The 14933-nt window shown below is 45.6% G+C and overlaps 1 protein-coding gene across 1 annotated transcript; it reads left to right on the top strand.

Moving 5' to 3' along the window:
• Positions 1-87: 87 nt before the first annotated feature.
• Positions 88-9726, top strand: CNGA4 (cyclic nucleotide gated channel alpha 4). Its single transcript, XM_011972521.1, has 7 exons — positions 88-143; positions 4290-4519; positions 4635-4736; positions 4939-5045; positions 5322-5967; positions 6691-7040; positions 9200-9726. Exons 2-7 carry the CDS (start codon positions 4458-4460, stop codon positions 9658-9660), a joined length of 1728 nt encoding a protein of 575 aa, XP_011827911.1. The 5' UTR covers positions 88-143; positions 4290-4457; the 3' UTR covers positions 9661-9726.
• Positions 9727-14933: the final 5207 nt, after the last annotated feature.

The following is a 14933-nucleotide window of genomic DNA, read 5'->3' as shown; positions in this document are numbered from 1 at the left end:
CAATGGCGTGCCAGCTCATTGGCTGAGCCCGACCAAACCCGAGCAAGGACGCTTGTTTCCTGGCAACGGCTGAACGCAGGGGCGGGATCGCCGACGGCTATCCGAGGGAGGAGCACCGCCTCTCCTCTTGGTTCCGCCCCTTCGTACGTAAATCCCGCCCCTCAGAGGGACTCCGGCGTGTCATAGGGGAAGGCCTCAGGGAAGGTGGAGGCCCGCAGAGCGGAGGCGGAGCCCGGGAAGGAAAGATCGAACCAGAGGGCAGAAGGCGGGACCTAAGGAGAGACGCGACTTTTACAGGCAGGGAAAGATCAGAAGAGCGGGGCTTGAGAGAGATGGAGCCGGAAGAAAGACGAGAAAGGGGTGGGGCCACGGATTCCGGGCGACGCGTGGAGTGGAAGAGTGGGTGTGAGGGGCGTGGCTATCACGAAAAGACAGGAGGAATCAGTAGGTGGGCCCGGCCTGTTGTAAAGCGAGGCCTGGAGAGGGCTGACTGCGGGCACTCTAGTTCATTTTGCTGCATCGTCGTGCATAGCTTGGTCTCTAGTACCCCAGCGATGACTGCCCCTGGCTCGCCCAACACCTTTGTGCTGTGCTGCTCCGTGACCCCTTGAGCACTTAGTCAAGGAACACGGAATAAGTACCTGCATGCCCAGCTGGATTCCAGATCAGTTAGAACCGGTCTCTGCTCTCCGGGACCTCAGAGAATTGCAACGTAGTGTAATAAGTGCATTACTACGGGGGCCATCTAGAAGCAGCACTTAGCATGATTTGTATGTATAGAGGATGAGAGGAAGGTATGATGAAGGAGCTTAAAGAAGATTTCCAGGAGGAGATGGTGTCTAAGCCGAGTCTTGGGAAACAAGCAAGAGTAAGATAAACTAAAATAGAAAAATAGAAGTTTCAGATAAAGTATGTAGTTTCAAAAGTATTTTACCGGCTGGGCGCGGTGGCTCACGCCTGTAATCCCAGCACTTTAGGAGGCCGAGGCTGGCGGATCACGAGGTCAAGAGTTCGAGACCAGCCTGACCAACATAGTGAAACCCCGTCTCTACTGAAAATACAAAAGTTAGCTGGGCGTAGTGACGTGCTCCTGTAATCCCAGCTACTTGGGAGGCTGGGGCAGGAGAATCGCTTGAACCCGGGAGGCGGAGGTTGCAGTGAGCCGATATGGCACCACAGCATTCCAGCCTGGGCAACAGGGTGAGACTCCGTCTCCAAAAAAAAAAAAAAAAAGTATTTTGCCAATGTTAAATACCTGGTTTTTATCATTGTGCTATAGTTATATAAGATCATAACGTTAGGGGAACATGGATAAGGAATTTATAAGAACCCTGTATTATTTTTGCAACTTTTCTGTAAGCCTAAAATTAGTTCAAATAAAAAGTATTTAAAAAGAAATCGAAGTTTCAGACCAAAGGGTCAACATATACCAGAGAAAGGAAGAATGGACAGCATGTGGGAGGTGCTATAAGAACTGCAGTCAGTACAGTGTGTCTGGAGCCTAGGCAACATGTGAGGAAACATTGTGAGATGAGGCTGAAGACATGGACTGGAGAACTTTATAAACCATGTTAAGGAATTTAGATTTTATTTTTGGGATGATAGCTATAAAGAATTTTATACATAGATTGATAGTGAGGGGGACTTTGCAAAAGACCAAACAAGCTGATAAGGCCCAAACTAGAGTAGCAGAAACGCAGAGAAGTGGACATGTGGACTTCTAGAAGGTAGATCACCATGGTTTGATGATTGGGTGGATAGAAGAGGAAAATAAGAGGAAGAATTAAAAACTAATGCTTAGTTTACATAAATTCAAAAACAGGTAAAACTAAACTGTGATATCAGAATTCAGGTAGTGATTATTCTTGGAAAAACATTGACTGAAAGGGGCAGAGTGGGGCTCCTGAGGCACTGGTGATATTCTGTTTCTTGACCTGAGTGCTTGGTTATATGGGTGTGTTCACTTTGTGAAAATGTATTAAGCTGTACACTTAAGGATTATACACCTTTCTCTGTGTTTGTTTGTTCTGGTTACTATGCTCTGTGACAAACCAACCCAAACTTAGTGTCATAAAAACAATAGCCATTTTACTATGTACACAAATTCTGGGAATTTGGACAAGATGCAACAGGAATGGCTTGTCTCTATTCCATGATATCTGGGGCCTTATCTGTAAAGCTTGAACATCTAGGGGTGATTTGAGGCTGGTGACTGGAAGCATCTGGAGGCTTCTTCAGTCACACATCTAATTTCTGGGCTGGGATAATGAAAAAGCGAAAGTCAGTGGGGAAACTGTCAAACAGAACTTCTCACAATATGATGGGTAGGTTCCAAGAGGGAACATCCTGAGAGGGAGCTACCAGACAAGAAGCATTCCAAGAGAACCAGAGGGAAGCTGCATGGCCTTTTATGATCTGGCCTTAGAAGTCATACAACATCACTCCTGCTATACTCTATTGGTTGAAACTATCACAAGGGATTGGTGTCGAAGAATTTGTGAACATTTTTTTTAACTGCCACAATGTTATACAGTAATAATAATAAATGCTGTCATAGGTTTTTTGCTGAAAGGGCATAGATAGGAATTCTAGAAGAAAAAGTGGAGGAAGATAATGAGCTCAGTTATAGACCCAATGGGTTGAAGGTGACTGCGGGATATCCAAGTAGGAACATCCAGTGAGCAGTTAGTCATATAGAAAACCGCAGCTCAGGGAGAGTTCTCAGGAGCCACTGTATGGGAAAGCAAGTCTGTGGGTGACTGACATCAACCAGACAGCGTTAGGAGGATGGCAAAAATGGAAAGCCTAGAACAGAATCCAAGAAAAAAAAAAAAACACCGTCATAGAAGGAATAGACAGAGGAGCTTATGAAAGACACTAAAAATAAATAAACAGAAAACTAAGACATTATGGCATCACAAAGGATTTTATTCATTTTGTTGCATTATTTTGAATATTGTCTTTTTATTTTAACAAGCATAATACTTTTCAAAAAGAAATTAAGAAGCCATGGGAAAAGAGAGTTTTACAAAAATTAATTAGGGACGACAGGTTTTTCTTCTAAGAAACACTCCAAAAACACAAACCTGATTTTATCACTGAACTGTGCAAAACTCTTCACAGGTTCTCTGTAGCCATTAGGTAAAATCCAAGCTTTATAACATGGCTGACAGAACTCTTCCTGAGCTGGCCTCTGTCTATCATTCAACCTCATCTCTCACCGCTACCCGCTAGGCCATCTTAAAAAAGCCAATTGATGTTTGCCCAGTCACCCATGCTTTTTGATATCTCTATGCCTTTGCCCACTTTGTGCACTCTGCCTCTAGTGCTCTTCACCCTCCCATCTCTGTACCCAACTCCTATTCATCCTGTAGAACCCAGGCTCTATGGGTTCATGGATACTTCATGGATACTATAATAACCTTCTGTATATCCACCTAACAGAGTACTCATCAGTAGCCTGGCAATGACTGCTGCTGTTTAATTACCTAATGTGTAATTACCTGCTGGCCTGACTATTTCACCTAGCAGACTGTGAGCTTCTGGAGAGGTGAGAGTGTGTCTTATTCGTCTCCAATTGCTAGTACTTAGCACAATATTGGCCTGGCACACAGAACACCTGCCTATGGGTGTTATGATTTTGACTTGTTGACTGAGAAAGATGATAGCAGTGAAAGGAACATCAGGTTGAGGGAGAACTTATAGTGTTTTGTTTGTTTTGATGTAGGAGATATTTAAGCAGGTTCACAAAAAGAGAAAAGTTGAAAGATTAGGGACCATAAAATACATGGAGTAGTTGGTAGGATGAGGTACTAGAAGTAACAAGAAGGAAATGAACACAAAAGAACCATAGGATGGCCCCATCGCACTATCTATGATAGTGGTGTGATGGGGGAAGATGTAGGTGGAGGTAGATATGGGTGGGATGTAGGTTACAAAAATAGAGCTCACTTCTCATGTGAGAGACAGCTCTTTGTCCCTGGAGAATAGTTTAGCACCTGACATAGATGAGCCATTCAGTTATAATTGTTAAATAAATAAATAGTGAGGCCCAAACAGAGAATGTACAAAGATAAAACAGAGTGTTTGATCCTACACTAAAACTCAGGTCTTCTGACCCAGAGGACACCTATGTAGCTCAGTTGCTGTGGAAAGAGGGGAAGAGGAAAACAGAGACAAGACCCAGGCTTCCCTCTGAGGCATGCACCCCCACCTTCTCCAGGGATCTTATTAGAGGTGTTTAGCTGGGCAGGCAGAGTGCTAGAGCTAGACCGTCTCCACCCCTTCAGTAGCGCTAGCTCTGGCTGTGTTGCTAAGAGCCTCAAAGACAAAGAAGTCACAGCAGGAGCCCAAGGGCAGCCTCCTTCAGGCAGTCAGGCACTAGCCCCCAACTCCCAAGTCCCCTACAGGCAGAGAGGGTGTGAATATCTCACACCCCAGCACCAGACCACAGAACTATGAGCCAGGACACCAAAGTGAAGACAACAGAGTCCAGTCCCCCAGCCCCATCCAAGACCAGGTGAGAAGTCCTGGTCCCTTCTGTGGGATCTCTCCTCATTCCTCTTGGTACCCCAGTCACAACTACAACTTTGAATACCTGGTGAATAAATGAAGCAAGACTTTCCTTCTTACAGGAAGTCGCCGCCTGTCCTGGACCCATCTGGGGATTACTACTACTGGTGGCTGAACACAATGGTCTTTCCAGTCATGTATAACCTCATCATCCTCGTGTGCAGGTGTGGCAGGGGTGCTAAGGGAGGGGCTGGAAGCCAAAAAGAGGACTAAAGAGAGGCCAAGGAGAAGGGCAGACCCTTGGTGGGGCAGGGAGGAGGAGCAACTTCCATGGGAGGGTCTGCGACAGAGGGTTGAGGGCCTTAGGGAGATGCCTCACACACAGAGGGTGCCCTTAATCCGATCATGATTAACCCTGCCCTGCAGAGCCTGCTTCCCGGACTTGCAGCACGGTTATCTGGTGGCCTGGTTGGTGCTAGACTACACGAGTGACCTGCTGTACCTACTAGACATTGTGGTGCGCTTCCACACAGGTCAGTGAGCTTCTAGGAATGACCGTTTGTTCCACGTTCCCTTCCTAAAGATAGCCACTTAAGAAGTAACAAGAAAGGCACCCCCCGCCATGCTAGCACCTTCGCGTGCCTCTAGGCCTGAGAGTATCCCAGTGCTCACCCCAGAAACCCCAGAGCAGAGTTATACCCGGCTCCACCCTGTCCTTCAGACAGTCTCCCTGGCCTGCCCTGGGCAGCTCATGCTCAGTCCAAGCTTGACTACAGCAGGTCCCCTTCCTACCCGCCACCTCTCCCCAGGATTCTTGGAACAGGGCATCCTGGTGGTGGACAAGGGTAGGATCTCGAGTCGCTACGTTCGCACCTGGAGTTTCTTGTTGGACCTGGCTTCCCTGATGCCCACAGACGTGGTCTACGTGCGGCTGGGCCCGCACACACCCACCCTGAGGCTGAACCGCTTTCTCCGCGCACCCCGCCTCTTCGAGGCCTTCGACCGCACAGAGACCCGCACAGCTTACCCAAATGCCTTTCGCATTGCCAAACTGATGCTTTACATTTTTGTCGTCATCCATTGGAACAGCTGCCTATACTTCGCCCTATCCCGGTATCTGGGCTTCGGGCGTGACACATGGGTGTACCCGGACCCCGCGCAGCCTGGCTTTGAGCGCCTGCGGCGCCAGTACCTCTACAGCTTTTACTTCTCCACGCTAATCCTGACTACAGTGGGCGATACACCGCCGCCAGCCCGGGAGGAGGAGTACTTCTTCATGGTGGGCGACTTCCTGCTGGCCGTCATGGGTTTCGCCACCATCATGGGTAGCATGAGTTCTGTCATCTACAACATGAACACTGCAGATGCAGCTTTCTACCCAGATCATGCGCTGGTGAAGAAGTACATGAAGCTGCAGCACGTCAACCACAAGCTGGAACGGCGAGTTATTGACTGGTGAGAAGGCGGGGTTCCCGACCAGGACAGGGACCAGTGTATGTGATGGAACCTGAGGGAGGTAACTGGGTACTTAGTGCCTAGTGAGCCAGGCAAGGTAATCAAAATGTAGCATTCAGCCGTGGGTTTGCTGGGTGGGGCTTGGAAAGAGGAAACTTCTTTCAACTGAGGGAATCAGGACTTGGGAGAGGGAGTGGGTAAGAGACTGAAAGGGAGAGGAGCTCGTACCCAAAAAAGGATAATATGGAGAGCATGGAATGGGAACTGCCACTGCCTGGTAGGGCTCAGAAGGCTCTGGAAGGAGTGGGTGAAGAAAGGCAATCCCCCTGAGAATGGTCAGCAACAAGATCATTGACTACCTATGGTGATACATACTGTGGACTGAACAAAAGGAAGTGTCACAAAGTTGGGGAAGGAGAGCAGAGGGTCTCCAGAGAGGAGGGGGACCTTGGTGGCTGAGGTAGCTAAGGGTAGGGGTGGAACAAGACATCACTGATTGGTGAGTAGGGTAGAGCCTGACAGGAGGAGGTGAAGGGTTATGCAAAGTGGTAGAGGTGTCTATGCCCTGGAAAACAGATGATCCAACTGTCAGGTACTCCCACGACCCCTGTTAGATCTCAGTATGGTGAGATTCTTCACTGGAGCTGAGCTGAGCCCTGATGGAAGGGGTGGAGACAGACATACAAAGGGCTGGTAAGGAAATGGCACTGTCCTTACTCTCAGGTATCAGCACCTGCAGATCAACAAGAAGATAACCAATGAGGTAGCCATCTTACAGCACTTGCCTGAGCGGCTGCGGGCAGAAGTGGCTGTGTCTGTGCACCTGACTATTCTGAGCCAGGTGCAGATCTTTCAGAACTGTGAGGCCAGCCTGCTGGAGGAGCTGGTGCTGAAGCTGCAGCCCCAGACCTACTCACCAGGCGAATATGTATGCCGCAAAGGGGACATTGGCCGAGAGATGTACATCATCCGAGAGGGTCAACTGGCCGTGGTGGCAGATGATGGTATCACACAGTATGCTGTGCTCGGTGCAGGACTCTACTTTGGGGAGATCAGCATCATCAACATTAAAGGTGGGTATCCCAGTATTTGTTCCAGGGATGAGGACAGGGTGGGGGGAGGGGGGAACAACAGAGCCCACTGCTGGGACCAGATAGTACTTCAGGCCTAAACTTCTGATTGAGGAAACCTGGCCCTTCTCTGAGTCACTAGACGGCTCAGGAGAAAACCAACACATAGAGGATCCATTCCCTGAGAAGCTGAGCCAAGACCAGTGAACAGGGTGGGTTCGTGGAAGAGAGAGTAGACTTGCTCTCTGGATATTCACCTGAAGCACCAATAGACTAGTGAACAGTGATAAAGATAATAATAATAATAACAGCTAATATTTATTACCTGCTTACTGCATGCCCTGTTCTAAGTGCTTCACATCATATTAACTCGTTAAATTCCTGCAACAGTTCTATAAGATAAGTACTATTCTTATCCCAATTTTAAAGATAAGGAAATCAAACTCAGTGAAGTTGGGTAATTTGCCCAAGGTTTCACAGGTATACACATGTGGGATGAATGGAAAGAACAACCTTTTTACAGACAAGTGGAAAGAGAAAGGTAGAAGAGAAGAAGTTCCCATTTACTGACCATCACCTCTAGGCCAAGCCAGGTACTACCTACTGGCTTACTTTTTCCTCTCATCAGCCCTGTGCAGTAGGAATTGTTATGCCTAATCACAGGTATTAGGCATGAGGTCGTGCAAGCAGGAAATCCTACAAATGGGGTGAGCACACTGTCACAGACTGAGAGGCTGGATGTGCTCTGGCTCTCTCAGCATGAGAATTCTACCCTCAGGGATTCTGAAAGCCTCACATCTGTCCTCCAATGATCCCCTCAGGCTCCACATCCTGTATGTGGTAAGATGCTGTCTGTTTGACTTTGGACAAGTCATTTCCCTATTTAGGCCTCAGTTTAATCACCTATCCAATGAGGATAATAATAAAAACCCAGAGTTACCTGTGAGAATAAACGAGCTATGTGAGTGAGACATCCAGTGCAATGCTTGGCATACAGCAAGTGTTCAACAAATAGTAGCTCCCTTTCCCTTGTCCAACGTCCTTCTAGCTCTAAGACTTTGCAATAATCAGCCTCACCTATTTTCCCACCCATTCTCCACCAACATCTTTCTAAACTGCAGAGGATATCACACAGCTCCCTGCTTAAAATATTTCAATAGTTTCCTACTGCCCTCAGCATAAGGCCTGAACTTCATGTCATGGCTTATGAGACCCAGCGTGACCTAGATCTCCCCTCTCTCTACCGTCCCCACACTCTGCACTTCTCCCACTCTGAGCTGCTTACTATTTTATGCATCCAACTGACTCTTTTCTACCCACTTCCCTCTGTTCCTGCTCCTCCTTCTGGCTAGATTGCCCTACCCCGACTTGTCCTCCTCCCCCTAGTTACTTCCTACTCAGTTCAGGTGTATTAGACTGTTCTTGCATTTCTGTAAAGAAATATCTGAAACTGGATAATTTATAAAGAAAAGAGGTTTAATTGACTCACAGTTCTGCAGGATTTACAGGAAGCATGGTGCTGACATTTGCTCAGTTTCTAGGGAGGTTTCAAGAAGCTTATAATTGTGGCAGAAGGCAAAGGGGGAGCAGGCATGTCACATGGTGAGAGCAGGAGCAAGGGTTGGTGGAGGTGCCACACTTTCAAACAACCAAAACAACCAGATCTCGTGACTCACTATCTCAAGGATAGCATCAAGCCATGAAGGATCTGCCCCCATAATCCAATCACCTCCCACCAGGTCCCACCTCCAACAATGGGGATTACATTTCACATGAGATTTGGGCAGGGACAAATATTCAAATTATATCTTAGGACATCCTTTCCTCCAGACTTCCCTAAATTCCTTGCCTTATAGTTTGGTAGGGGTTCTTTGCCTGCCTTTCCACAACACCTGATGAATATGTCTGCACTGCACCAGCCATACTGTTATGCAACTATTCCAATATAAGTGTATCTCCTCTAGACTGAATTATTTGAGGCAGGTCACTGATACCCACCCAGCACAGAGCCTGATCCCCAGTATTTTACTAAATGAAAGAATTAATGAGGCAGAAGGAGAGGCTCAGAAGCACAAATATGGAGGTCAAGGCCCTGGTTCAGGAGTGAAATGCCACCTTCTCACCCTCCTGCTAACTATCCTCCATCTGCCCATGGGCCACAGGGAATATGTCTGGGAACCGCCGCACAGCCAACATCAAGAGCATAGGTTATTCAGACCTATTCTGCCTGAGCAAGGAGGACCTGCGGGAGGTGCTGAGCGAGTATCCACAGGCACAGACCGTCATGGAAGGGAAGGGACGTGAGATCCTGCTGAAAATGAACAAGTTGGACGTGAATGCTGAGGCAGCTGAGATCGCCCTGCAGGAGGCCACAGAGTCCCGGCTACGAGGCCTAGACCAGCAGCTGGATGATCTACAGACGAAGTTTGCTCGCCTCCTGGCTGAGCTGGAGTCCAGCGCACTTAAGATTGCTTACCGCGTTGAGCGGCTGGAGTGGCAGACTCGAGAGTGGCCGATGCCTGAGGACCTGGCTGAGGCTGATGACGAGGGTGAGCCTGGGGAGGGAACTTCCAAAGATGAAGAGGGCAGGGCCACGCAGGAGGGACCCCCAGGTCCAGAGTGACCCCATACCTATCCCCAGGATTCCCACCTCCTAGTGAATCCAGTTGTAGTAAAGCCTAATTGCTGCAACTCTGTCATCCTGTCTGTGGGATCACAGACACAGGAGCAAATTGGTCTGTAGATGCCCAGTTAGAGGCATAGGAGTATAGTGTACATTCAGCCCCCACTTACCAATACACACATACACACAGTTGCTCATAGACCTGTTGGCCCCAAGACTGTGCATTCCATCTAAAATGCTCTGGAATTTCCATTCTCAGAGCACACAGCACACATGCTTTCTCACAAGCACTGATGTATCTTACACCTACATAATATATACACATTCAGTCATGCACCTCCTAAACACACATATGCTGGCAGTCATACACCAATAGACACAGATGCCCTTCACAGGTGTGCACACACTTGTGAAAACACAAAAGCACACCCTGGGCCCTCTAGGTCTAAGATGTCTTTTGAATGTTTCTCATATGGGCGATTCACAAGTATACCCTGAAAGTTGCACTTCAATAAAGTATTTGCCTCCTCCCTAAGCATTTATGGGGCTGGAAAGAAAAGGCAAAGTCAATGGTGGGCCGGGATGGATTCTCTCTGAATTCTGAACTCTGAAGCCTGAATTCTGAGTCTCAGAGGTGATGAGCATGAACTGTGTAGTATCTAGTGGGTTAGAGTCAGAGGTGAGGTACCTTAAGAATAGAGAATCAATATTCAGCCTAGGCAAAGCAGGCTCTCACATCACACTGCTGTAAGAGTGCCCATGCACACTGGCCTTTGCATCCCACACCAGAGCATATGTTCTCGATTTATAAGCTCTGAGAGGTTTCATCTAGTTAAATGGGCCAGAGCAGATACTTCTTCTTTTTCTTCCCTCTGGCCAGCCCTGGAGCCTAGATCCAGGGCTTCCCTGTGTTCAGGGCTGATTCCAAGAGAAGAATAGTTCCATTCTCCCAACAGAAAGAGGGTGAATAGTTCCAACAGGACCATTCACCTGGCCCAGCCATACCATGACAGTTGTTGGAACTGGTGTTGGTGCTGGTGGAAATCCAGCCCTTCTTCTTTGCACAGTATTCCAAAACATAGGGGAGAGTAGAGACTAGGTTCAGTGGAATATTACGGTCAGAGGCAATTAGAGATGAGGGTGTTGGGAATTTTGGAGTTGACTCTGGTATACTTGGAAGGAGGTCTGTACTTGGGGCAGGAAAGGTATCATAGGGTCTATGGGGAGGAGTCTGAAGTCACATCTGAATCAGATTCACCCTGAGTCACCATTGCAGCTCCTCCAGGGCCTGGCCAGTCTTGAGGTCTGAGCTGTGCCAGGTGGTAGTTTAAAATATATCCAGGATTTAACCTATAGATATAACTGAGTGATGTATCTGTACTCTCAGGAGAGATTATGAGGTAATCACCTTTAAATCATATTAAAATAAAATCAAAAATAAAATATATATATATTAAAATATATAGTTTTTTTGTGATATGTCTTCTGCACGAAATATAAGATCCACAAGGCCAACACTGGGTTTTTCTTGTTCATCTCTGTGTCCCCAGGGATGTGCCTGATACCTAGTAAGTACCCAGATATATATTTGGTAAGAAGAGAGAGTTGAAGCAGACAGAGGATAAATGTTGGAGGAAGATGTGTGTCAATTTCTTGAGAGGTTTTTCTGTCATCTCTGCCCTCCTATCGTCTTGAACTAGAATGGATGGGTACATCGTAAGGGCCATTTGGGTGGCATCTGATGGATTTAAGGAGTTGAGAACAAGTTTTTCACTGACATATTACAATGTGCACACCTGTCCCCAGTAAAGGCTCTCTTAGAACAGTTGGCCTCTGCCATGCCATCTAATTCTGGTCTATAGCACTAGCAGGGTGATAACTGGTTATCTGGCATTTTGTGGTGGCAGAAACAAAACTCTCAAAGGGCCAGCTATCCATTTTGCTCGGCCTCTGCTATTCCAGGATGAGGAGATCAGAATCTTCATGGTGGAGCCACCGTATCATAAGACACCTTGAATAGCATCAGTTGCTTTCTGAGGTCCTCTAGTTGTGGAATTGGTTTTTTCACCCTGTTGAAGACAGTATTTGGGTAATTTGGGACAGGCTGAGTAGAATTAGGTCAGGATGTACAGAAGTGAACACAATTTTAAGTTCCTGGAATAACCAAGAAATAAAATAAATTCTTTTAGTCCAAAGAATGTTAACTAATGTGTATCAAGCACTAGGCAATACACTTATAAATGTGGCCAAAAATTTTATTAAAATTTTCATTTGGATTTTGTTGATTTTATCCCTCCTCCCATCATAAGAAAGGACCTAAATCTTTGTCCCTTAAAAGTTAAAGCTTTTTGAATTACAGGATCAGAAGCAGAAATTAACAGAAACTTTTTGCCAGAGATTTTGTGGGGGTCTTGGGGTTTTCTTTGTTTTGTTTTGTTTTTGAGATAGGTCTCACTCTGTTGCTCAGGCTGTAGTGCAGTGGTGCCATCTTGGCTCATTGCAACCTCTACCTCCCTGACTCAAGCAATCCTCCCACGACAGCCTCCTAAGTGGCTGGGACCACAGGTGTGCACCACCACGCCTGATTAATTTTTGTATTTTTTGCAGAGATAGCGTTTTGCCATGTTGCCCAGGCTGGTCTCAAGCTCCTGGACTCAAGAGATCTGCCTGACTCTGCTTCTCAAAGTGCTGGGATTAGAGGTGTGGGCCACCACGCTCAGCCAAGATTTTGTTTTTGAAAAATAGGGCTCCTAGGATTTCACAAATGATGTAGTTAGAGGTAAATTGTACCCAGTTGTCTGTGAGAACTTAAGAAGAGTTTAAGAAGCAGAAGTTTCTTCTGCGGTGGGGAGATTCCCTAAGACAAGGGAAAGGAATGAGATTCTTGAGAGTTTTGTTGTTGTTGTTGTTGTTGTTGTTTTGTGTTTTTGTGGGGTTTTTTGTTTGTTTGTTTTGTGTGTGTGTGCACGTTGGTTTTTTTTTTTTTTTTCTGCTGCTATAACATATTACCACAAATTTAGCAGCTTAAAACAGTACCCATTTATTCTCACAGTTCTGTAAGTTAGAAATACAAGCACAGTGTCAGTCAACTAGACCTCTGTTCGGGGCCTCCCAACGCTGAAATCAAGGTTTCAGTTGGACTAGGCTGTTACCTGGAGACTGTAGGGAAGAATCTGCCTCCAAGTTCATTCAAGTTGTTAGCAGAATTCCATTGACTGTAGGACAAAGATCTCTGATTCCTTGACACATGGCCCCTTCATCTTCAAGTCAACAAAGGCATATTAAATCTTCCTCATTCTTCAAATCTCTCATTTCCCCCTTCTACTACCAGGCTGAGAAAGATCTCTCCTTTTTAGGGTTCATCCGATTAGAGTAGGTTCACCTAAATAATCCAGAATAATCTCCGTATTTTAAGATCAACTGATTATTAACTAACTTAATTACATTCTCAATGTCCCTTTTCCATAATCCTGGGAATAACATCAGAGGGCAAAATAATAGAAGTCAGAATTCCACCACAGGATTTCTAAGGAAAAAAGCAGCCTAGACTCCATTTTCTATGAGAGCCCAAAATAGGGAACACTAAGAGTTGAGTCTTTGGAAATAACTGGAGAATGATCACTATGCCAGAACAGGTACTGGAGACTCAGAGCAGCACCCCTAGAAGTGTGCAGGCTTGAACAAGGCACATACCAGCATTACCCCAGAAGTGTGCAAGCTTGAACAAGGCACATACCAGCATTATCAGCATGCTCCAAAGACCAGAGGCCCTGCCCCAGATGTTCTGTTCAACATAAAAGCCCCAGAGACTTTTGTAAGGCCCTAAATTGGGAAAGAGAGTGAGAAGAAAGCCCAAAACACAACTGAGATTAAATCTCCCATATAGTGAAAACAGTATGAAGATTCCTTAAAGAACTGAAAGTGGAACTATCGTTTGATCCAGCAATCTCACTACTGGGTATCTACCCAAAGGAAAATAAGTCATTATATGAAAAAGACACATGCACACACATGTTTGTAGCAGCACAATTCACAATTGCAAAGATATGGAACCAACCTAGATGCCCATCAACCAATAAGTGGATAAAGAAAATGTGGTATGTAAGGCCAGGCAAGGTGGCTTACAGCTGTAATCCCAACTCTTTGGGAGGTGGAGGTGGACAGATTACTTGAGACCAGGAGTGTGAGACCAGCTTGGCCAACATGGTGAAACCCCATCTCTACTAAAAATAAAAAAAAAATAGCTGGGCATGGTGGCACACCTGTAATCCAAGATACTTGGGAGGCTGAGGTAAGAGAATAGCTTGAACCTGGGAGGTGGAGGTTGCAGTGAGCCAAGATCACACCACTGCACTCCAGCCTGGGCGACAGAGGGAGACTCTGTTAAAAAAAAAAAAAAAAAAACAGAGAGAGAGAGAGAGAGAAAGAAAGAAAGAAAGAAAGAAAGAAAGAAAGAAAGAAAGAAAGAAAGAAAGAAAGAAAGAAAGAAAGAAAATGTGGTATGTATACACTATGGAAGATTACTCAGCCATAAAAAGGAATGAAATAATGTCTTTGGCAGCTTGGATGGAGCTGAAGACCATTATTCTAAATGAAATAACTCAGGAATAGAAAACTAAATATTGCATGTTCTCACAAGTGGAAGCTAAACTATGAGGATGCATAAAAGTGATATAATCAATTTTGGGGACTCAAGGGGAAGTTTGGAGGGGGTAAGGGATAAAAGACTATATGTCGGATACAGTGTACACTGCTCAGGTGACGAGTGCACTAAAATCTCAGAAATCACCACTAAGGAACTTAACCATGTAACCAAAAACCTCTTGTACCCCCAAAACTATTGAAATTAAATGATAGGTAGGTAGATAGATAGATAGATAGATAGATAGATAGATAGATAGATAGATAGATAGATCTTTCATAAAGTAAGTATTTAAAAGTTTAGATGAGAATTATCTGATTTAGAAAATCAAATGTCTAATTTTTTACACACTATTGTGGAATAATTCACAAACTGCTCTACATGTGTTATCTGATTTGGTTCTTAAAACAGTGTGAGGAAATTTAAATTATTATATTAATACTATGATGATGATGATGATGATGCTCATCTTTCCAGATCAGGAATCTGAAGCCCACAGAGCCACTAAAGATATTAGATCTGATTTATTGAGAAGTTTCTTTATGCCAGATCCTGGGTTAAGTGCATTGTCTCAATCCTTACAACTGTATGAGAAAGATGTCATTGTTACCCCATTTTGAAATTAGGAAAG

This window comes from Mandrillus leucophaeus, unplaced genomic scaffold (genome assembly GCF_000951045.1).
Source record: "Mandrillus leucophaeus isolate KB7577 unplaced genomic scaffold, Mleu.le_1.0 Scaffold1296, whole genome shotgun sequence".
Classification (NCBI taxonomy): domain Eukaryota; kingdom Metazoa; phylum Chordata; class Mammalia; order Primates; family Cercopithecidae; genus Mandrillus; species Mandrillus leucophaeus.
Note: the sequence above shows the minus strand (reverse complement) of the source record. Positions and strands in the feature narration are given on the sequence as shown.